At 34.8% G+C, this 25,655-nt stretch overlaps 1 protein-coding gene across 1 annotated transcript in view; it reads left to right on the forward strand.

Annotated features, from left to right (window-relative positions):
• LOC105213946 (lachesin) overlaps nucleotides 1–18,844 on the forward strand; it is a 73,928-nt gene extending 55,084 nt beyond the window's left edge. Inside the window, exons 7-9 of the mRNA XM_054231587.1 lie at nucleotides 7,366–7,485; nucleotides 11,217–11,387; nucleotides 11,764–18,844. Coding sequence (XP_054087562.1) covers nucleotides 7,366–7,485; nucleotides 11,217–11,387; nucleotides 11,764–12,464 — 992 coding nt within the window. The 3' untranslated portion in view covers nucleotides 12,465–18,844. The remainder of the gene's footprint in view (nucleotides 1–7,365; nucleotides 7,486–11,216; nucleotides 11,388–11,763) is intronic.
• Nucleotides 18,845–25,655: the final 6,811 nt, after the last annotated feature.

Consider the following 25,655-nt stretch of genomic DNA (forward strand, 5'->3'; position numbering starts at 1 on the left):
ATATTTAGAGTATTATCTATCTCGATCAACGTCATCCTTTAGGCATCCAAAATATTTTTTTGGAACCTAATGAAATATATAATATAAAGCGCTACAGAGCTCGTATCTGGCAATACTATACATCTTTGAAAAGTCTTGACATAACCTACAAAACGACGCTAAGCATAATTAGTTTGGATGCGTTCAACAGTCATAGACGTGTAAACCTGGAGTTCACTAACGCCGAAATTAGCGATATTTTTAAGTTTTCCTTCGTTAAAGGCAAATCCGCTAGAGAAACGTTCCGTGAGATTAATGGTGTTTTGGGGGATGGTACTCTATCACTTCGAACAGCGGAGGAATGGTTTCGACGATTCAGAGTGGATGAAAACGACACCATGGATAAGCCAACCGACGGAAGACCTGTGATGACGTATACTGATCAAATCATGGAAAACATCGAGTTAGACCGGCATATGGCAACTCGTGACATCGCCCAGGATATGAGAGTTAGTCACCAAACCATTTTAAACCATCTGAAGAAGGCTGGATACACAAAAACCTTGATGTTTGGGTGCCGCTTGATTTGACGCAAAAAAATCTTCTGGACCAAATCAACGCCTGAAAGTGAACGAACTCGACCTATTTTTGAAGCGGATGGTAACTGGCGACGAAAAATGGATCACATACGACAATATCAAGCGAAAACGGTCGTGGTCGAAGGCCGGTGAATCGTACCAAACAGTGGCCAAGCCGAGAGTTTACCAGGTATTGTAAAGTCAACAAAATAGTTGGAATTTATGTTCAACATATGGAGCACATTATCGAAGTTAGATATTGTAAATCTGCCGGTCTCGTACTTTAACGCATTTCTACGTTGTTGCAAACCGGTTTTAGGGCCCCGGTAATGACAAGCATGGAGAATACCATAACGAAACGATATCCTATTGGCAGTCCGTCGATTGATGATGTGTGAAATCACCTACTACTTGTCCCCAAAAAATGCGTATCCTCCATAAAATATTGGGATAGGATGGTGTTGCATTTGCTCACTTCGGGAAGCAAGAGCATTGGACGTGGTTTAGGAGCAATTGCGTCGAAAATGTTGACTTCACAGACATTTGAGACCAATTAGAAGGTAATCGCGGACCCATTTTGTGAAAGCTCGAAAACCGTATAATTCCTATTAGTTGGAGCAATACTGAGTCAACGAGTCATCGAGTTAAAAGGAAATTATGTTGATACTTTTTTTCCAAAAATCTCGTGTTTCTTTAATAAACTAAATATTTATAGGCCGCCCACGCAGTTGTGTTACATATTTGAAAGAAGAATTTTATTTCTATGTATGGCATCTTCTTCCTTCGGCACATTTAAAAAATCATAAATGTATTTAATTTTTGGTTTATTTTACTTGTTAAATGACGCCTGCCAGGTGAGACTCACCCTGTATTTGGTGTCAAGTTAACCACAAATATTTTTGCTTTCACGCCTACTAAACTTTTGGCATATTTCGACTATTTCTTCTAAATGCATGTGTTAATTTGATTTAAAATTTTTACACTTTTGAAATAAGAGCAGACTTCTTTACACAAAGGTTGCTAAGCAGAAAGTTACACATACACAATATGCAACAATGTTGCCTGCAATCATCGGACAATAATAGTTGTTGCTTTGTTTGTTGCCAACAATAAACACATGCAAATTCATATGAATTGGTGTGTGTCAACTTATTTGTAATATTCTCAAAACTACCGAAGCAAATCCAATTTTAAATTTAAAATAGCTTTTGAGAATTGCTGCCTTTGGAATTTCAATTAAATCGACTTCAATAGATTATCACCTAATAGCATATACACACACACACATAAAGATGTATATGTTTTGATGTTGTTGTTGTTGCATGTATTATCTGTACACCTTTGGAGACACGTTTCGCCAGCTGCAATATCGTCAACTGCCACTTTTCAGCCGCAAGTGGCACGCATTCTTGTGCGAAAATCAATTAAAATCTCAAAATCTGCAAATCAATGTGAAAATGCACACACACACACCGACGCAAATACACGAACAAAGCTTGTCCAAAAATTGAGACATCTACACAAAAGCTCAGCACTAATAGCTGAAGTGCACATGCATACTTGTACACACGAGTACACAGAGGTTTGCATTAATTGTGTATACTCATGTTGCAAGCAACATATGCACATTTGTGTGTATGTGTGTTGGTCTGCAATCAACTGTCATTTTGACTTAGCCCTGGTGAACGTGGCTGACCACAATTTTCAAAGTTTTTATCTCGACTCCTACTCTACTCATTCGTGCTCTTGGTGTTGTTTCGTTGTTTTGTTGGTTTTTTGAACTGAAAATGTTTTGTACTCACGCAACATGTTGCCTAAAGTATAATAGTTTCATCTAGCTGTTCTTAGTTAGATCATATTTATTTTCAATATTATAGTAGATGATATGATGATATTTAGAATGATTGGGCAACATTCACCTGCTCGTACGACGAACTGTCACAAAAATTCTCTGCTGAAATTTGGTTGGCTCTTCGAAATTCGTCAAAGAATTCGTCACAAGGGTTTATACGACCCAGAATCGAATATGTGTTTTCGAAAAAAGTTCTTAGCGATTCACAGGATGTACTTTGAGGGAATAAAAACAAATTTCATTTCTATTCTGAAGTCTTACCTAAAGTCGAATTTATATGTGACAAAAGTAGGAAATTGAGAATTGGAAAAAACATGATTGATAGCTCTTTTAGTCTGTTAAATGATATTATATATAAATTTTCCAAATAATAATATTTTTATTATATTTAGGTAATCTTAAATCTCAAAGTTCTTCATATAGTATACTTATAGTAGTGATGAGCGATATTTCACTACCAGCGATTATTTCACAGTGATTGAAAAATCGTATATAGCAACTGCGATCCTTTTCTGTAAATAGCAGTTAATTTTATGAATCGCGATCGCCGTAGCAGTTCGATTCTTTGAGTTCGATCACACCAGTTCGGTGTTGTGAGCTCCATTACCATAGCAATAGCAATTCTAATTAGATCGCAGCAGCAATAGCGGTTCGCCGAGTTGTGATCGCAATAGCAATATAAAATTACAGTGATTTCAAAATAGCAATATCGTCCATCACTGATGGAACCATACTAAAGAAAACGCTCTACAGACTACTAACAATAGGTTCTGAAGAAACCAAATTTTTAGCATTTTGTAAAATTAATATATGAAATTGGGAATAAAATGATTATTCTCGAAGTTTTTCGATGTTAGTTGAGAAAATAATTATTTTATTTCCCATTCCAAAGACGTGTTTGAACAAAAACGCGAGATATGGTGTCTTAAAAAATATATGTAGTTTTAAGATAAACGCGTTTAAAGTTTTATATTCAAACTGACGTGGACTGATTCGGAACTTCTAAAGGGTCTATTTCTTAGAATTGTACTCGGGTCGATTTGATATTTTTGGAAAATATTTTAAACATATTTTACTATTTATTAATATATTTTTTTTTCAAATTTTGAAGTTTTGAGACCTCTTAGGTGGGACCCTTGACATCCACGGCTTGTTTTAATAAGAAATGTGTTCTGATTTAGGAACAATTTTGGTGTATTTTACATTTATTCAACATAAAAAATTTGAAAGCTGATTTTTTATTTCAACAAAGAAAACTCAAGTATATAGACACTTTCTAAGAAATTACTTTTATGCAAAAACTGCGAGTTGTCTTACAAAGTGCTTGACGCAACAAAATCCATCAATTGATATATGTGAATAGGAGAGAGACTTAAAAGCTACACATGCCCATGTATGAATATTTGAAGTGATAAGCCTTCTATGTTGTCTGAATAGTCTTTGTAGCTTCTTCTGCTGCAAAGCGTATGCAACTCTCAACGCTATTTGATTGCTATTGCTTAGTGAGGTGCCCACACCAGCACACCACTTTACTCACCACCCATTACTGGGAAACAAATCCAGAAACAAACCAGTGTACAAACACATATACATTTCCGATGTATATACATAGGTGAATGCATCGGCACATATGCCACGCCATGGCCATTCTTCATTGGAATAATAACAAAATGTCACTCGCTTCGGTTGCTCTGTGGTTTCTGCTTCACTTCAACATTTTACAACAAAATATTTTCCAAATTGCATTGACTTCAATACCTTTTGAACTGAACTCGAACTCGAGCTCAAATTGATGAACTGATTTTTAATGTTTTTCTTGCTTATTGTTGTTGTTGTTTGTTCTTGATTTCACCATTTGTACGAGCATATCAATATACTAGTATATCAGACCGTTTGCTGATTTGCCCTTTCAACGCAGCTTTGTTGTTGTTGCAATTGCTAAAATGTCCAACAAAACCACACAATTCGGTAGTGCGGCAGTTGCAGAGCGCCGCAATCGATTTGGATACAAAAAGTGCTGGCAGCACTATCACTACACCGACTATTTGCATATGAGTTAGCTAGGAACTTTAAATGTTGTCTCTGGTCACTTCGTGATTTGCCTAGAAGCACGTAAAGTTTTCCTAATCAAGAGGTGTTGCATGTTTCACCAATGTGAATGTTGATTTACTTCGATGCATGCTTCATTTCTACACCTTCTGACTGAGTAAAAGTACAAATAATTTGGAAATACTGAAACTTTCAGATGATTGATTGGGCTACTTAAAGTGAATTCCACTTGAAAGTTAAATCACGAATTTTAGAGCAGCACTTTTTTGAAGAAATTAGGAAAATTATTATATTATTTGATTAATAAAATATTATCTTCAGTTTCTTTTTCTTGAAAGGTTCTAAAGCACCGAGTACAAAATGATAACCAAGTAGTATCTAATAATGAATTCGGAACGCCGTTTGAAGATAAGATCACGCTTTTTTTTCAATATTTCCTTATTTATTGAATCTGTTTGTTTTTAAGCCTAACAACAAGTTACAAAATCTTAAATCTATTTAAAAGCTAGACAAGCTCAACCAAGTGATTGAGTTGTTTTGGTGAAACGTTGCTCCTCAGTGTGCTGGCATATCTCTTCTTTTTAGACGTGATTGATTACAAGAATGTAATAAAGCATTAGCCAATGGGTTTGGGTGATCGCGGAGTTTGGACAAATATTTATTTCTGCTGTTCCCTACTCCTTTCTTTACCATTAGAATACCAAGATCTTTATGGATATTTTCATTGCGAATGTACCATGGTGAGCACGTGATTGTTCTAAGCATTTTCGATTGGAACCTTTGTATTATATCAATATTAGTTGCACAGGTCGTACCCCACAGTTGAATGTCATACATCCAAATCGGCTTTATGACCGCATTGTATAAAAGCACTTTGTTGTCTAGGCTAAGTTTAGAGTTTCTATTTAAAAGCCAATTTAAATTTGCAGCTCTTATCTTCATGCACGTTATTTTACTAGATATATGTTTTCTCCACGTAAGCCTTCTATCTAGGTGAATACCAAGATAGGTAACTTCATTCGCTTGAGGCACTAGAATATTGTTCATTTTTACTGCCGGGCACATTTTTGGTCTTAGGGAAAATGTAACGTGCCTGCACTTTTGTTCATTTACATTTAAACGCCAGTTTCTAGCCATTCTTCGAAAAAACCAGAAACCTTAAATTTCATTATAAAGATGGAAGGGCTCCACCCAAACTAGTATACAAAATTTTAAGTGGGAGTGGCTCCGCCCACTTATGGGCCAAAAACCATATCTCAGGAACTACTCGACCAATTTCAATGAAATTCGGTATATAATATTTTCTTGACACCATATCAAAAATGAGTGGCTCACATCCACGACTACTAACTAAATTTTGAATTCCATCTTATTCCTTCACTTTAGAATATATGCATAAGGAATCAATTAAGAAAACTTTGCACAAATACTGTATATTATCTGTGGCACTACTGGTGAAAAAATTGCCGAAATCGGACTATAACTTTTCAAGGCCCCGGATATTGAACATGAAGAACTCATTGGCTAAGGGAATTTTTCACCGAAAATATCGGTAAATCCCTCAGATATGTTAATGTAATTCAGAGGACTTTTTTTCTTCTAAAAGTTTGTCTTTATTGCAAAAATTATTAAAATCGGTTTATAACTTCCCCTAGCTCCCATATACCTAATTATAGGTTTTTCAAAAATACGGTGGGCTTTACTTCGCAAATATCGGTTAATAAGTGAAATCTCTGAGCCAAATTAAGTGAGCATATAATCTTCGATATAATGTATGTTGGTGGTGAAAATGAGTGAAATTGATTCAGGAATTACGTCAGCCCCCATAAACCTTGTATAATAATTTTCGTTATTCTATTGGACTTTATGACGAATATATGACGAATTAATAAAAATATATCAATAAATTGCGAAAGTATAAAATGTTCGGTTGCACCCGAACTTAGCCTTTCCTTACTAGTTTATCATATTATTAAAAAGAGTTGAAATAATTATAACAACAAGCGGTTAACCAGACATGCTTGAAACAACAAGCCTAGCCTAATTGTCATCGAAGTCATCTAACGGGAGGACCAGGAACAGCTCGTTTCCTTCGATGGGGTCGGACCAAAGGGAAAGGGGTGTTTGATTAGTAGGGGTGGACCACTGTTGGTCCACGGGCACTGCGCACTGGCACTGACAGCGTGGACTAGAGGTGGTTCACAGATAAATTAATTTATCTGACGGCGCGGACCACCGGTGGTCCACAAATGTTTATGCTTTTAATTCAAACACCATACTAGAAATCATCATAAAAATCGTCATCGAAATCTTTTTGTGCACACGATGTATAGAAACAGAAAAAATGAGCCGGCTAGAACGTGTTAACTCAATGTGTGTCACTGTAGCAATATTATGGAAGATTACGCCTCCATTAAAGAATGCATGGTATTAGAAAAAATAAAATTTCTTAAAAAATTATATTAAATATACGAGTACATACACACATAAATTTTTACGATGTAATCAAAAGTGGCACACTTTTAAAATGACCGTTGGTAGTCATTACTCACAACGTTCTTTTTTTCTCTTAATCCCACAAATTTGTACCCAAAGATAGAGCACACTCTGAGCTCTATGTTAGTAGCTCACATAAATTCATTTGCCAAACTTGAGCGCCAAACTTTAAAAATTACCATCAAATTACAGCAGTCAAGTACCCCTTAATTGACCAAACCACATATGTTGCACGTACCAACAACACTAACAACACCACCACCACCACCGGCAACAACATGAAAATCTACCAACTACATGCACATTGTATGTAATTTACTACGGCTGGTTCCGCAGCATCACCACCACCACCACCGCATAGACTAACACTTTGTTGGCATTCTTTTTGATTTATGGTCTTTGTCTTTGCAGTTCATCCTGTCATTCAAGTACCGAATCAATTAGTTGGCGCACCGCTTGGCACTGATGTGCAGATCGAGTGTCACGTCGAGGCCTCACCAAAATCAATTAACTACTGGATTAAGGACACTGGTAAGTTTGTTAGAACACTGTACTCTAAATGTATGTGTGTATGAGTGTGTGCGTTTGTATGTAGTGTGGCCTACTGGATATGATGTAGTGTGCTGTGGTGTATGGTATTATGGCCACTATGCTGCAGCCACACAGTGGGTAATGGTGAGTCATTATTTTTGCATTTTATAGACATTTCGTACACATGCTGCCCTTACATAATGACACTGCCGCCACATATGCATGCCAATGTGTCTGCGTATGTACGCACATTAGTACTGGCCCAATTAAACAGTTAATGGCTATAAAGTCAACTATTGAACCGAACTAAGGTCAAATAGCCAACACAACGAGAGTTGAACTGCCCAAGGGTCATAGGCAGTTAGCTGAACAATTGGGCATATAGTATTTGTATGAACACTCTACCAGGGTTACCTTTACAGGTATATATGCAAGTTTAAAGTGTGGTTGGAGTTAAGAATGCTTGGTTGTGTATTTATAATGTAATACTGAGTTCGTTATTCAGTTCGATACCCATTTTACTGAACAGAATTACCAAACAAGTATATAAATTCAACATATTTGGAATGATTAGATCGTGAGTTATAGAATTTGAAGACATTTGAGAATGGAAGAATCCGTCTTTGCAGAGTCCATTCGACAGTCATACAATGAGAACGCCAAAAACCAAATACCAAGATGATGACGTTAAATATACACCCTCACAGAGCCAGGTTTGAATCTTTACAACTAGTAATAAAAAGGGGAATCAGCTGAGTGCGAGAGCTCCTTGTCTCTTGTGATTGGTCCGATACTATGACTATGAGCTCTCATCAGTGGCAGACTGCTAAGACGACCGTTCCAGCAGAAAATCTCAAGAAGACAGCATAACTGCAGACTGATAATACATAGTGGTTCTTAAATATGTTTCCTTGCAAATTGATCAGTTTTGCAGTTCCTTGCGATTCCGGTTAGACCACGCACCCTAATTAGTTGTATATCGAAGTAACTCTTCCGCAAGTATTCAAAGAAACGCGATATGAGGAAAATGAATATTTTTCGTCACACGGATGGCTAACTCTACCATATCAAAATGATAATTGGATTGTTATCTGAGCCTACTCCTAAATACCGAAATCCTCCGGCTCTTCGCATAATTCCTTTCCACGATTATCAAATATTATTCGCAAGATTTTAACGATGATTATAGATTTCTTGAGCGAAATAGTTATGCAATTGCGGTAGAAGCTTTTTACATTTTATTCACAGATAACACGAGTACATATAAGTATTTAAGCAAATATATTGCTTATGTACACATACATAAGTAGATGTTAATGCTTTGCAAATGAAAACTAAATAGAATGAAAGCAACAGTTAGAGTACAAGCAAATAGTGCAGATGAAATGATTCATATATTCATTCCACACACTGAGACGTCTTCTAAGCAAAGAACTTGCAACTGTTTTTGTTGATAATACAAGAGTGACATATTATTTTAGGTAAATAGTGTGTATTTATTTTATCTGGCAATGTATTGCTAAACATTAGCTATTATATAAATATACATATGTATAGTCAGTATACAATATTCTAATTTCTAGAGTTGAAAAAGGATTTGTGATGTTCTATTGTTAGAAAATTAATTAAATTTTGAACAGGCTTAAGTTCTATACAAAACGTAAGCACTTAAGAAATGTTATTTGCAATTTTTAATACCATAATAACAAGAATATTTCTTTTCGTATCGTTCATTAGTATTTTGATGAGCGATATTTTCTATTTGTTGTGTTCTAAGTCTACGAGGATATTCATAGTTAGATAATCGGATAATAGATTATGAATATTCTAAAAATTTTTAACTACCATTAAGAATCTTTCAAGGAATACTTTGCAATGAAATCATTAAATGCGAGAGTCAGCTGTCATAAGAAAAATAATATTTGCAAATTCTGCTAAAGAATATTTTAGATTAAAAGTCCCTGTCATGCAATGGGTCTCAAAATCACCTAATTGTAAAACCATGACAGGGTTACCATTGAATTTAAATTAGTAAAAGAAAATCCAGAAAAATTAATACACTCTGTAAAAGTCAGTCCAGTATAACGATTAGCTTCTATCCAAGACCCTTATATATCGCATATATAGTATAAATAAAAATCAGTTCGTTCCGTATTTATAATCTTTGAATAGCTTATATATGAAGTTGTCAGCAAAGGGGGGAAATACTGATCATATAGACCTTCCAACTTTGCGTTTTCTTTTTTGTTGTATTATTGGTCTTGTGGCTCCAAAATGACCCGAGTCTCATGGACTTTTTTCCAATGACCATGCTCTTGTATTCTGAAGACACAAAATTGCCGATGCGAACCAGTAGCGAAGAGAATCTTCGATAAAAGATTTATCGATACCTCGATGAACTTATTTTTACGGTTATCAAAAACATTTTCTCATCAATAAATAGTGTTTTATTAAGGGGTTACAAGGGTTTCGTGGATTCTAAAAATTGATTTTTTGTTTTTTGACTTTTTAATTTCTACAACATTTCAAGAATATTTTCCTAAATTTTCAAGTTGATTCGAATAATAGTTTCGGAGATACAGTCTTTGGAAGATGTGCGTTCTAAGTCAGGTATTACTGTTACTCAAAACTCTAAACGCGTTTTTCTCGGAACCGTGTTTTCAAAGTCGGTTGTCAAATTTTTTCGAAAACTACTCAACCGATCTTGATGAAATTTTACACAGGTGTTCGAGATACAATTTACTCGTGCTTGAACGAAGGAACAAAAATGTCAAGCAAATTTGACCGAAATTTTTATTTTTTTGGGAAATGTGTTATGTCTTTCCTAAACACTTATTTTTGTTTTTTTTTTTTCATTTTGGATGATCCTGTCAGCTGTTATGCTGACAACGCGGACGCACCTTTTTTTTCAAGGGGTCACCGGAAATGACGTCGCAATGGAGATTTTAATTTTTTTTTTTTTGAAATTTCAGAAATTACGCGCCAAAACCCATGTAACCCTTAAGACAAGAAATTGAAAAGTTATAATAGCAAAACTTGCGTCCCACACACATACAATATTTTAGACATCAAACGTCATAGAGCTATTAAAATTAGGGATATGTCTTTTAAAGATAAAGTGTAACTACAAAACAAACAAAATTCAATTCTAATAGCTTTCTGTTGTGAAAAATGTCACAACTGAAATAGTCTGAGAGTTATGTGCTTGATTTCCCAAAAAGAGAACATTAAGGTTATTAGTGACTTCTCTGATTGATCCCAAGCGTATATGTTTTATTAATCTATGAAAATCGTAGCCAAGAGGTTTACCCATGTATGAAGTTCGGTTTTGAACGTTTTGGATAGGGAAAATGAAGTTTGTCAATTCTCGTACAAATTGTAAATGTTTAAATCTACTTGATTTGAAATCTACATCGTAACATTAAAATACTAAATCTTATACTTCTCTCATATTAATATAAATTAAATTATTGATAAATTCGCCTTACTATAATATTCTAGGCTTAATATGCTCTAATAAAATTCAACTTATTAATATTCAGATTAGGCTTACAAATCACCGAATCTCTAAATTAATGAACAACTGGCTAATGTTTATCCAAGATTTGCATAAGACTTTTTATAATCAAATTACCTGCAAATTACTGTATTTAAATTCGGAGGCTTATATTTTATAAGAGTTATTTTATATGGAATACAAATTATTATTTATGCTCCTTACTCATCAACAGGTGAAATGATTGTGTCCTCGCTGAAGTATCATGTACAGGAATCCTCTAAATCCATGTACGAAACGAAGATGACAATGATTGTGCGTAAATTCCTAAAAGACGACGTCGGCTCTTACCGCTGCATAGCGAAGAACTCCCTTGGCGAGGTGGATAGCAGCATAAGGCTTTATGGTAAGTTTAAAATGCGATTTTCAGTCATTACTCGTTGCTCTTTACTCGCTGCCTGTGAGCATTAACAGTTAGTTTCTGAACATGCAGCGTAGCTTTATTTCTTTTTTATTATTTTATTTTCATATCTTTTCACTTCTTTTGCCTGAGTCTTTATCTTTATTTCAATTACGTTGCGCAATACGCTGCCAACACTGATGACCGTAAAAAGAAGCGCTATAGCCGGACTTGGCCTCACTCTTTGATTAACATGCGCGCAGATTTACTCACATTTCCTTTAACGCGTTGTTTTTGTTTTGTTGCGCGTCATTTGCTGTCGCAGCATTTATTTACACTTTTATTCGCTTAACGCTTGTTATTGTTTTTGTGTGCACCACAGAAATACCCGGTCCGAATCGTAAAAACCCAGCTGGCAAACACGGCGGTGGCGGCAACAACGACGCAGACACCAATGACGTACTGAAAATGAAACAGGTCAAAGTCACATATCAGCCGGACGACGAGGACCTGTACGGCTCAGCGGAGGATTTCGATGACAGCGAATTGCCCTTGCCACCATTAACGCCGAACATCTATTACACCAATGGCCAGAAACAGCCGACACATAGACCGGCAATGAATGGCGTAGGCCAGGGCGGTGGCAATGGTGGCGCACATGCCGCGAACGGTGGTAATGGTGGTGCGTCCGATGGACGCCATCACCACCACAACACAGCTGGCGGCGTTGGTGGTGGCATTGGTGGCGGTGTCGGTGGCATTGGCAATCTGGACTTCGGTAACTTGGACGCCACCAGTGGCGGGCTCAGCATTGCTAGTGGTTTCGCTGTGGCTCTATTTGGTGGCGTAACGCGTGGGCCTACATTTCAAACCGGCGTTGCTGACACATTTGGCGGTGCATTGGACAATAAGGAGCTGACGGGCGCACAACATGGCCACCTTGCTGCGCAGTGGTCGTGGTGGTGGTGGTGGCAACAGCAGTTGGACAGCAGCTATTACCGTTGGCGTGGCCATTGGCAGCAAGCGCTGCTGATGCTGCTCGTTCCCAGTTTAATCACTTCATTCAGCTGGCATTTATTATAATACGCGGTTGTCGTTAAATGCCAATGCGTGGCTCCAGCGCGGCGTGCCATAACAACAGCCAAATCGCGCAACAGCGCCAATCGCGTAGACGAGTTTGGGAACGCGGCGCGCATAGTAAGCGACGCACCAGTGCGGCAATGCTCGGCGGATGCTGTCAATGTGTCGAAAATGTCGAAGTCGGATGTGGCGTCTCCTGTTGCGGTTACCAGTTGAATTTTGCGTTGCGTTGTGTTGCGTTAAAACTGAATTTAGACAGGTTAGTATGAAAATATAAAATCTAAAAATCTAAAACAAGAAATATAAAATTAAATCAAATCAAATAATGAGATACATACATACATATATTTATAAAAACCCACTAAAGCGCATTAGTTTAGTTAAAACAAAACTATAAAATACTAGTCTAATTGAAAATGAAAATTTATAGAAAATAACAGAGACAGAGTTAATAACCGATTTTTCATTCGCTATATAAAAAGCCACCAAAATGTTAAGCTGTTAAATAAGTTATTTAGAAATTGAAGTTGGCAAAAGTTAAATGTTATAAAGGCGAAAATATAATTAAAATATAATATAATTATTAAATAGGATTTTGTACATAGTAGTTTATATACAAGTATATATATAATCATTGATTATATTTGGAGTTATATGTATAACTCTCACTTTAAATATTTAAGCGCAGTATGTAAGGTCAACAATCATTTAATGATTAAGCTATTCTGAAAACAATATATATAGGAAATCTTTTGGTTTGTAAATATTAGTATCAATGTAGAATAAGCATAGTATTTATATATATATAATATTCATTACCAAATATGTGCTTGCTTAGCAGTTTTTCTTTTAGCATACAAGTTCTCATTAAAAGTCATACAACTCAATTAATTATTATTTTCTTAATTTCAATAGTAAAATTTGGTGAAATAACAGCATGTCCTTCCTATGATAATATTAACGTTTGAAAGCTTCCCCGAAAGTCCATAAAATAACCTTCAGTGGAAGAGATTTTCAATTTGGGATAATGTTGTCCCAGAAATAGATTCTTCACTTGCCTACACGATTCTTTGCCTGCTGATCTGGCGAGCCTCTCCAGCATTTTTATAGCATACGATACATACGACCTATTGGCTTTAATCCCCGGAATTTGAGTTCTATTTATTTTAACAAAAATATAATATCACGTGGAAGATACGAATTAAATGTAATAATTATTTATACATTCAATGTACTCAATGGCTTTTGGGTAGGTCGTTCATACAAAGACCAAATCATGGTTAATTTATTTTCTAATCTTTTCCTTCAATTTTAATATATACACTTTTACCAATAAAGTCTCAATAATTTTCCTATTGTATTTTATTATGACCTCGTAATGTACATTCTTCTAACTTTGGCTTTTATCAAAGAAACGCTGACTCGATAGTAATCCCGTACATAGAACTCTCTGCTAAAAGACAACAACGCCCTGAATCTTCATTAGTTGCTCATATCTAATAAAAATTGTACTGCGCCCTCGCTGCAGTAGCTATAATTTTAAATGTAAAATATCTTTGCTTAGCTTTGTATATCTTACAAAAAAAAGTTCGTTTTCAGAACATTGTCTCGCTGGTCCTTTGACTATTTGTACAACATTTTGTCATTAGATCGCATTTATAAGATGCAAAGTGTTGACAAGATGAAGGTTACTATAAAACTAGTTTTTTAATAATTAAGTCATTGAGAACTTGGGAGTGTAATTTACGTCTTCCTCCAGCGGGTACCGCATCGAACACTTTCAGAGCTGGAGTGTTTTCATCCATCCGTACAACATGACCGGCTAGGTAGCGTAGCCGCTTTATTCGCTGTGCTATGTCAATTTCGTCGTATAAGTCGTACAGCTCATCGTTCCATCGTCTGCGGCATTCGCCGTTGCCAATGTTTAGAGTTTATTTTGAGCAAAACCTTCCTCTCGAAAACCCCAAGAGTCGTCCATCGGATGTTGTCATCGTCCACGCTTCAGCGCCATACATCCGGACGGGAATAATGAGCGACTTTTAGAGTTTGATTTTGGTTCGTCGAGAGAGGACTTTACTTTACACAGTAGCACCTGTTGGCAAGAGTGATTTTGCGTTGGATTTCAACGCTAACATTGTTGGTGTTATTAACGCTGGTTCCCAAGTAGACGAAAGTATCTACGACTTCAAAGTTATGACTGTTAACAGTGATGTGGGAGCCAAGACGCGAGTGCGCTCACTGTTTGTTTGAAATATTTCGTCTTGTCTTCACGCGATAACATACGAAAACTTAATTAAAATGAATATAACTCATTTGTGTTATTAAAATGAAAAGGCTTGCTGATATTTGTTTGGGTGTTAAATTGTGCGAGTCTAAGTGATTTAAAAAATGTCTTAATCAGCTACATTATTCGCAAAGTTTTGCCATCCTGTGACTTTTTATTGTTCCTTACTCAAAGGCCTTTGTTTCATATTGCACAAAGGATCGTAAAAGATATCCACTTAAGGAACTGATTGGATTATTAATTAATGTTTTAGCTTTAGCTCAAAAGAAGCCTACTGGTTCTCCGAAGTGTAGTTTCTCGGTTGAAGATTCCACAACTGGCTTAAATTTAATGAGACAGCGCTCTGTTGAAGTATTTTAAAATTGGATTTTTATCTTGACAACCGTTCTGAAGTAGGTTTAATGTCTACTGACAAAAATTCATTATTTATTCAGCGGTAAATACAAAGTATATACCTGCTAAATATCGGTTATATTATTACTCAAATATTCATCTTCATAAAAAGTTTCTAATTAACTGCACAACTACAAAATTAGGCAAACTGAGTAGTAAATAGAGTAACAAACCTACCGCCAAAAATGTAATCGAAAAAATAACGGTTGGTTTAAGAAATTTATTATTATTAAAAAAATCCCCTATCAAAAGAGAGCGTTGTTAATTAGCTGACAACTCTTGTATATCATATATGGGGACCAATAACCAATCCATAATTTCAATATGCTTTTTAATTATTCTGCATACCTATGAAAAGCCTTATCGACCTTATATTATTGACCTAAAGTCTTTGCTATGATATCTATGTACATAATTTGATTTTTCAACAATAAAAAATATGAAATTGTATGGATAACGGTATACTGTTACGAAACAAAACAAAACCCACTCGTTTGTTGGCGTGTCAACACACAAACGTTGCAAAGGCAATTGATGAGGGAACACCATTTCCTATTGAATGCTGGGGTTAGACGGGCAAAACTAATTCAAATGAAATTAATGAAAGTCGGTGACAACAACGCAGGAAATTTCTTTTTTTACAACTGTGGAAAATGTTTCTAAATTTTTGTTGTTTTAATTTGTTTTTACTTTTGCTTTTTTCTTATTTTCTATAATAGAAATGAAATGTTGCTTTGCTAACTTTGATTAATAATCAGTTTTTGTTTGCGTGCTACGGTTTTGGTGTTTTGTGTGTGTGTTCGTTGAAATGGGTTAATGAGAGCATTCGTTTGTTATTAACGCCTGAAAGCAGAAATATTTCATTTGTTTGGTGAATTTGTACCTTTTTCGCAGGAGGTGCCTCTGACACTCTCTTCGTCAAAGAAAAAAACATTCGATAGGCAATATGTTTTGAATTCTTTGCCAATTAAAAAAAATTCAAATAATTCTTATATTTTTTTTATCTTTATGACTTTTAATCGACCTTTCAGCGTTGAAATTTATTTAAATTTTTTTGGTTGTTTTCTTTTCACCCAGCAATCCTTTTATTGTGTACCTTTCTGTAATTAAAAACTAAAGTCAATTTTTCGCCCACCAATTGCAACTTTATTGAGCAACTTTTTATGTTTTTTTTTACAAAAAAATATTTACAGCGAGTAACTTTTAGTAAGTAATTTAAATTACTTTCGACAGTTGTTGCCAAGCTCCTCCTTAGTTGTTGCCACAGCGCTTGCACCAGCAAAAAGTAAGTAAGCGCAGCTGTCAAAAATACGACGAAATGTCAAAAAATTTATAATTTATGCAAATTAAATGTTGCGCACTAATACAATAACATGCAAGTGCGCTAACACACACATGTATATGTAAACACATGGCTGCTGATATGTGGCTTAATTCGCGTGTATAAATACATATTTACTTATATGTGGAGTACACTTGTCATTCAACTTGACATTTCAATGCACAGCAGCATTACATGCACACTTACTCACACTTGTTCCGCCGCAGAACTTCATTTCATTTCTACCCATAAACATTGTTTGTATGTGCCCCCCATCACTTATGCCACGACTGCCAGTCGCTCAAGTTGCGCATTTTTCATGCAACATGACAACATGTTGAAGAATACTCTAAGTAAGTAAGATCTACATAAGACTGTGCGCTGCGAGTGTTCTTGCTCAAGCGTGTGGCACATCAAGCAGCGCTGATAAAACTTCCTCCTTGCACTGGCAAAAAGGTTAAAAACTTAAAGATGCACTTCATCATATTCGCTCGAAAACAACAACAGCAACAACAATAAGGAATTACGCAAGTGACAGGCACACAGCAACAACACCGACAGTGGCAACGCCAAAAGCACAAATACAAATAAACAAGTTGAACAACCGTGGTCAGCATTATATGGGGAGGTATTTAGAAAATGAACGACGAAGGTTATCTTAATTTTAATACTTAAAATATATTTTATGAAATAGTCGGAAACTTTCTTTAAAATTACCAGATAGAAGAATTTTTATTTACTTCTAAATCTTTGAGGTTATGAGGATGCTAAATACATACGTAAAGAGTTATTTGGTTCTCTAAATTTCGAAATCTGTCATATTTCACGCTTAAATATATAGAAATGTATCTAACAATATCAAGCTTCATTAAGGGGTTAGGGGTAGTCAGAGACACGAAAAAATTAGAATTTTCAGTAATTTGTTTGCTATTAAATCATGTTATTTTACAAAAGTAATAATATGGCATTATTATACAATGTTTTGACTTAAAGTTACGAAATTTTGAAAAAAAAAATTATAATTTCCAAAGTTATAGCTGTCTGTGTTGACCCAGTTTCAAAAAAAGGTCCTTACGGAGACAATCATAAGTTCTTGGAGATTCATCTAAAATCAATCAGTTAATTTTTTCCCGAAAATCTAGAAAAAAATTTCCTGAGGCCGCCATTTTGTTAATTTTTGAAAAACAAAAGTTTGGTTAAGGCCCAGGATTATCTATTTATAAAACTATTTTTTTTATCCGATTGATTGGTCTTATAAAATCGAAATTCTTGAAAAAAAAAATCTTTGGTTCAGGCTTGAGTATATTATGCATTCTAAAAGCTGTAGAAATTTCATTAAAATCTACTTAGCGGTTTTCTAAAAGCAATTATCGGATAAACTTCAAATTTTCAGAGTATATTTTTCAGATATTACACTTAAGGAAAATGCAACAAAAATGATTTTTTGAAAATCCTGCTACCCCTAACCTCTTAACTCTAACTTGAGAATGAACAAATTTTTATCGAAGATGTTTTTTCCAAACTTAACGTGATTTTTAATAGTTTTACTTCAGTGCTCTCCACTTATAAGCAATCTGAACGATGCACAGCCGGTAGCTTACGCGTTGAAAAAGTGTTCAGGGGAATACTAGAGAAATATTAATTGTTGCTGTAAAATATTAGTAGTTGTCTCTTCGGAGATTTTCATTTATAAGGGAGAGAAATACCCATTTCATTCTAAGATTTTCTAAACCGTTTCCGTATTGGTTTTCAAAAACTAGTTATAGTTGAAACCACTTAGAAACCTCAAAGGTTGTTTGAAACTAACATTGTATTTGAGTTCTTCAATTTAAAATAACAAAGATAAAATTCTAAAACTCTCCCTAAAACGTCTATACATATTGTCACACAGCATGATGATAATTATTTTCCAATTCTATTAACTAAATGATTAATACAATGACAAAGCAACAGCTACAGCTTGCATCAAGTGAATTAGCTATGGAATGCTGGCGGTTCAAATTACGAATTAAGTCATGTTAATCTACCCAAACCGCAGGCGAATACCGCAGAAGATGGAATGATGAGCTGTATGTGTTGTTCGACGACATAGACATAGTCCAGCGAATAAAAAGATAGCGGCTACGCTGGCTGGGTCATGTTGTTCGAATGGATGAAAGTGCCCCAGCTCTGAAAGTTTTCGATGCAGTACCCGCTGGTGGAAGCCGAGGAAGAGGGAGACCTCCACTCCGGTGGAAGGACCAGGTGGAGAAGGACCTGTCTTCACTTGGTATTACCAATTGGCGCCAAACCGCCAAAGGAGAGATGCGTGGCGCACTGTTGTGGACTCGGCTATAACCGCGTAAGCGGTTTCTACGCCAGTTAAGAAGAAGAAGAATCTACCCAAACGAAACTTTATTCTTTTGATCAACTTCGTTGCTGCTTTTCGAAAATGCAATAATTTACAAAGAATCCCCGTTTTAGCTTGTGATGTTTTTAGTACGAATGGAGCAAAAAGGTGCTTATCACATATAATTTGTCTAGTTCAACTTTTATATCGTACTAAGCTCTATTTCACAAGGAGCCATTGTGAAGTTTCAAACCGACCAATCTCAGGTCAGTATTGTTTTCAGTCTTTATATTGTGAAAACGCTCAATGATTAGAAAATGAAATAATATGATTAATATTTTTGCCAAGAATTTGACAATAATCTATATTACAAGCAATGCATTTATTGTATAGGTTCTCCAACTTTTCCATATCGGAGACGTGTGAAGCTTAGATATTTTCAAACTAGATGTTTGTCTCCATCTTAACTTAACCTCCTCATTTGAGTGAAAGAGTAAATCTTTTACTACGGAGAAACCTGGAGAACCCGAAAAAACATCTAATTTGTGATTCCTTAAAGAAGAATAAATATTTTTTTTTTTTTGTTTATGGAGAGATATTTCGGACTTTCCCTTGCAACTTACAACTAGCAGAAATATAAATAAAATGAAAAAAAAATGAATATGCTGCAAGCAAAAAACATAAAAAAATATTTTAAAAACTCCACTTATAATAGTTGCACAACGCGTGCTACTAGTACACGCATATGTATATATACATATGTTTAAAACAAATAAACGATGTGGTGGCATTTTCTCGCCAAAAGCACAAATTGACGACACACGCCCACAGAAATGTCTTACAACGCCAGGCATGTAAGGAACAACCGAAAATTGCCGCATAATGATGATGAAAAGGCAATGTTGATAATGACGCTGTTGACAGTAAAATACAACACTAATAGAAGTACGCCGCAGAAGAAGGGTATGTAACTTCAACGGGAGCAGTGTAAAAAGGAAGTAACGAAGAAATATGTTGAACAATAGACAAAATTACCAGAAAATACATACAGACCAATACACTCGTACATATGTGATTATATGTGTGTGGATATTTGGCTACTTATTCAAACTAGTACCGCTAACAAGTACAAATTACAAATTACTACAACAAAAATTACACAGTGCATAAAAACAACAACAACAACAAGAACGTCACAAGTGTTTTCAATTACTACATGGCCATTGATGCGCCGCAAAGTATGCTTTGCTACTTTACATACGCACACATACAAGTGCATATACATATTTCTATAAGTGTATTCCTCACGCTCTTCAACAAGCGAATTTCCAACAATCACTCCGATAACACGCCTTGCCACGATATGCGAGCACGTGCCGCATGTGTTTCTTATTCGCTTTTTTAGCCCTCCTTGCTTATTGCTCTAGTACCATTTCTTGAAGACTCCGGAGTTGTTCAAAGAGTAATGCGCCAGTGAAAGAACTATTTCGTTTTTTGAGTAAATTTAGAAAAATATGGAAAAAATAGAGAGTTTCCGGTAGCATAATTTCGGCTGGAGTTTCCGAAAATAGTGCGTTCAAATTAAAGACAAGGCAAATTTTAGAATGATAGTAGATATTATTTTAATAAAACTCGTCTCTCGAGAGGAAAAAAACTGATTTTTTAGTAATTTTACTTGTTATCAGCCATTTACATTACAGTTACAGGTCCCTGTGTCGTAAATAATTTAAAAAAAACTATATCAGTAGACATATCTTTTTTTAGATCCGGTAATTATATTTATGTATTTAGTTTTGAGATATTCAGATATCTCGGGTATTTTGATTTTTCTGCCTCCAAGGTGTTTTTTTTTTTGTGATCTCAAAGGGATTTGTTTTAGTCTAATGTTTGAAGAGCTGATTTAGTCACCATGAAAACATGACCCTATGATGTTTCATAGGGTCTATACTATACATACCTGTTGGTCTATACTATACTCATACTCTAATTAAGTATTCGCTACTAGATGGGATGATTTCAAATATGCGAGGCTCATCAAGCTCATTTACCGAGCCTTGGCACCAATGTTTCTTTCACAGTTAATGTTGAAAGTTTAATTGGCGCTTTCTTTTGAAAGTATCTGTATTGCTTCGTCTGTACGTCCGGTCTACAATTCATTAATGACTGCTACCTCTACTTCTAAAACTAATTTGAAAAAATCGAGTCAAAACAATTATAAATAGAATATTTCTAACTTGGAACCCTCAATGGAAGTTATGAAATACAGGCACTGATTCTTATATTTACAATCTTGAAAGGTATGTCTATACTTGTTCATCATCTTTTACTTCCAATATTCTATTTTTAAATGAATCTATTTATAATGATAAATATTTCAGTAATGGTTTATAATATATTTTAATTTTTTAAAATCAAAGTAACTCTGATACTCAATTCCGAAGTGTGGCCTCGCTCAGATCTCACTTACTATTCGTTCGATACTAGCCAAGATTTGTGATAAGGCTTGTATCGATGCTTGGCGATCGTATAATCTTTGGAAACTGTAAAGTAGAGCACTCTCCTTCTTACATTACCTTATATATTTAAAAAAAAAAATTTAAAATCCTCTGAACCTAATCCTTAAATCCTCTGTCGATATATAGAGGATACAGTGTATCAACTATCGAAATCTGAACTGCGCAAACTCTGTAGCATCTATACCTACTACACTCTTTGTCTGGAAATCTTTCATCCCTCGGATCTTTATGATTATGCCATAATCATAAAATACACATCTATATATACATATATCGTACATTTTTCTTTTACATATTAGTTAACAATACATATTCTTGAAGAACCTCACAGCATAAGTACAAGCTCCTCAATTCCTAGGCCAAAATATGAGCAACTTTCTGAAACACACTGCAGATGCTCATGTGTACTCGTATATACGTGTAAGTGCACACACTTAAGTAGACACTCGTTATTCGTTTCGTTTAACGGCTCATTTCAGTTGTGTATCCTGTAATTATTATGGTTATTGTTATTGGCATTGTTGTTATTACACTTGTAGCAGTTGTTGTTGTTGTCATAATAATTGCGGTTGTTGTTAGCATCGTAATTGTTTTGTGCTACTTTCCCGTTTAAAGTACAAAATGTATGATTACATGCCACCGGAGGTAAATTTCACACATACACCATTATTTTTCTGTATGTATATTTGCATGAGCGGTGTTTCATACTTAAGGAGTAACAAGTAAATTAAACAAGTGGCATGCAAGTAATTATGCATACATATTTATTAAATGAAAAATAAGCCAGATTTGTTGTTGCTGAGCCTTTCCACGCAACGCCTATTTTCGAAATTATGTTGCATGCCTCATTCGCAGGTATATTCTTTGGGAAACACTGCTACCACTTAGTACACTCTTTAGCAACATTCAACTTCTTCATTGCGACGCCGAATAGCCTACTTCCTACTTTTCAACAGCTGTTGATGTTACTGTAAATATGCGTCGGGTTTTTATGTTGCGCGCAAGAAGTTTTTCGAGCCGTGGTATGAGTAGTCCCCCGGCTGTAGCGAATAGCTGATACTCGTATTTGAGCATGTTTGTGGCGAATGTTTCCAAGTAAGCGGAGTATTTGCCAACGTCTGTGGTGAAACTTGTTTCAATTTAAATTTGGTGTTGGTGTTGCTGTTGTGTGGCAACATGTTTGCTTTATCGCCACAAGGCAAGCCGGCAATTGCGCTTCAGTACTTATGCAAGGCAATTGAATTCAATTGGTTATTTAAATTGTTGTTTTTGGGTGTTGAGAAAAGTCGGCAAGCGGAAATGTCGGATAACTTAAATTTACAGAATTTTTGTTTTTTAAAGTTTTCTTACTTCTAAGATATTTGTTTAATGCTCATTTTTTATAATTAGTTCAACATTTTAATAAAAGTGCAGCATCATATCTAAGAAACATGTTGCATAGCCTTTTGAATCACACAGCTTCACTTGTGAATGCCGACGAATCCTGTCTTTATCCTATTACTTGATACATCCATGTAAGTTCTCTGACCTTATGAACGCCGAAGAATATTCTCTTTACCCTGAAGCAACGACCTCCCATCGAAATTTTCTAATCATTTATTAAATATTGCCACTGCCGAGAAATCCTCTCTTTAATCTGCTGCCAAAATCCTCTCTCGGCTTGAGAATAAGCCATTTCTTTGATCTGTCGAAATCTTAAGAGGCCTCTTTCAATGCTGGTACTTAGTTCAAAGTCAGCTTTGATAACAAGAGGAGTTATAATTAGATATAATTTTGGTAGACACGAGAAAAATCATAAAATCAAAATTACGAAGCTTTCTTTTCTATTTATAATTGTCTTATGGTTAAGGACTAGTAATAGAAAAAATATTGTCGAATTGCCATTACCTTCAGAACCAATTTTTCACTTAAGTTGAGTTGATCGCAGAGTTGCTTAGCACCTCCATTGTGCTTCTTATAGTGTGATCTAACCATAAAACGTTTTATATGTGTTGTTGGATATACAGGCTTTTCGCATAACCTCAACTGTATCTCTTACAACTTCTTAAAACAAATTACAAAAATTTAGCCCACTTCGACTTTACTTCGCCTGTATAATAGTAATAAATAAAGTCAATAATAATATTTCTGTAACTTAAATAAATTGAATTTAATTGTATCTCCAATTATTGCAAGTTTGACTTAAATTATACATCATTCATCAACTTTATCTATTATTTTAGTTGGCTTTTAAAGATGCTCAACTGTTTTCCTTAGCAATATGTCACAGGCATTTATTTGTCTATTAAATTTCGTGACATTTTCTTGCATCTTTGGATTTCCATATACAATATTTCCACAATTATATTTTATTCACATATTATTCTGTCACATTTTCCATATGTCATGACAATAATAATGCAATTTCAATTCTGCCGAAGAGTTGAGTCGCTCACCTGCGAAATGTAAAATATCCAATTTACTATTTAAACTGTTTCTAATTCAATGATGTAACAGTAAATCAAATCAAGTTAAATCACCACATAAATGGCCACAAATTAATTATAAAGTGAGACACGCTTCACTCGCTACACTACTGTCAAAATTAAATATCCTGCTTCTTCAACTCAGCTCAACACTATGCAGTCCGGGATTTGCAAAGAAGAATTCAATGGATCGTATTTGGATTTAAATGTGTGCAAAATGTGCAATCGTTTAAACTATCTTCAATCACAAAACTGCTATTCACCAATTGCTTGCTGTTGTTGTTGCAGTTGCTGTTCTCGTTAACGGCCGTCCATTAGTATTGTTGTCGCGTAATTTCTTGTATCCGTTTTCATGTTGTATTCAAATAATAAGTTTAATTGCAAAACGCAGTACACAGATCTACAAATGCATACACATATTTCAGCATTAAAGCAATAATAAATAGTTCGTTGTAGTTATGCAGCAATCAACGGAGTAAGCAGTAGGGTTGCCATTTCATTGAAATTAAAATCATGTTATCAATCGAGATATACCGATTAGAGCGATACTAATTATTGTAGTCCGATTGGTCTTTTGTCTATATTGAAGACTCTTTCTCTTAAAATCTTAGTTTTGAGAAAAGACTGCAAATCCTCGATCTAGTATATAAAACTTGTTTACTTATTTTAAACCAATCCATATTTTTTCACAAAATGTACAATATGTGTCTTTCAGCTTTACTAAGAATCAAATTTTGCATTTTATTTAAGTCTACGTAATGTTAATTTTAAGCCCAAGGAGACCATAGCCAAATTTTAACATTTTTCCGATAAGAGTAGCCTCTGATCTATGTTTTAAGAAATCACAAAGTTTTCTATACAAAAATTAACATCTTGATAAAATAATAATTAATAATATTATTTTTATTATTCGTCAACTTCACATTTTTCGACTTATGGCAACTCTTCTCACTATCTCCACACTTTCATGCGCTGTCAACACATTTTCACCTTAGTCTTCAAGTCGACAAGGGAGTATGAATGCATTTAATTCAAATTGATATGCACTTATTCATTTCGCTTTTATATTGCACTTGTTGTAGTTGTAAAGACATACTTAATCCTTACAGAACTGCTTTGAATTTACACACTTCGCCTTATTTTAATTTTCTCTTCATTTGCTGATCAGCTCAACTGAGCGGCATTAAGTTATTTCTTATCCTTTTAAGTACTTTGTCCTACTATAATTTATACATTTTATTTTTGTAATTTAACAATTTTCATTCTCGTTTGGTCTTTTGTATTACTATCAATGTAGTTGCAGGGAGGGTTTTATAAGTGCAGTTGGTCTCTTAATTTCATTTTAAACATACTGTAGGAATTTCTCTTAATTTAAGTTAGTATTACTACGTAATTAAGTTGGCTGCAAGTGACATATATATTGAAAAATAGAGTCAAAAATGTTGACTAATAAATTTGGAGTGGTGCAAAAGATATACGTACAATTTTAGACAATTAATTATTTTTTATACCTAACAAGACTTATTATTAATTTTTAAGAAGATCTTACTTAAAAAAAACATTTCATACGATTACTCGATTACACAGAAGTAATTATTATCACGTGATTTCACCATCGATAACAGAGAGTTGGTAATTGTATGCTAAATTGGTTTCCTTACAAGCTATATAATTCTCCTCTTATTGTCAAAATATTAAATATTTATAAATGATTTTGCGATAATACACTTCAATTCAACGCCGAGATATGTAGAGCTGTTTTGTTTTGCCCTTTTAGCACTTTTATTCCACAAGAATCAATAACTCGTTACTGTAGTTGGAATTATGCATACAGATTTCTTTGAATTGTTTTCAGGTTCATTGTCAGAACCAAATATGGATACGGC

The sequence above is a fragment of the Zeugodacus cucurbitae genome, chromosome 5 (genome assembly GCF_028554725.1).
Source record: "Zeugodacus cucurbitae isolate PBARC_wt_2022May chromosome 5, idZeuCucr1.2, whole genome shotgun sequence".
In the NCBI taxonomy this organism is placed as follows: Eukaryota; Metazoa; Arthropoda; class Insecta; order Diptera; family Tephritidae; genus Zeugodacus; species Zeugodacus cucurbitae.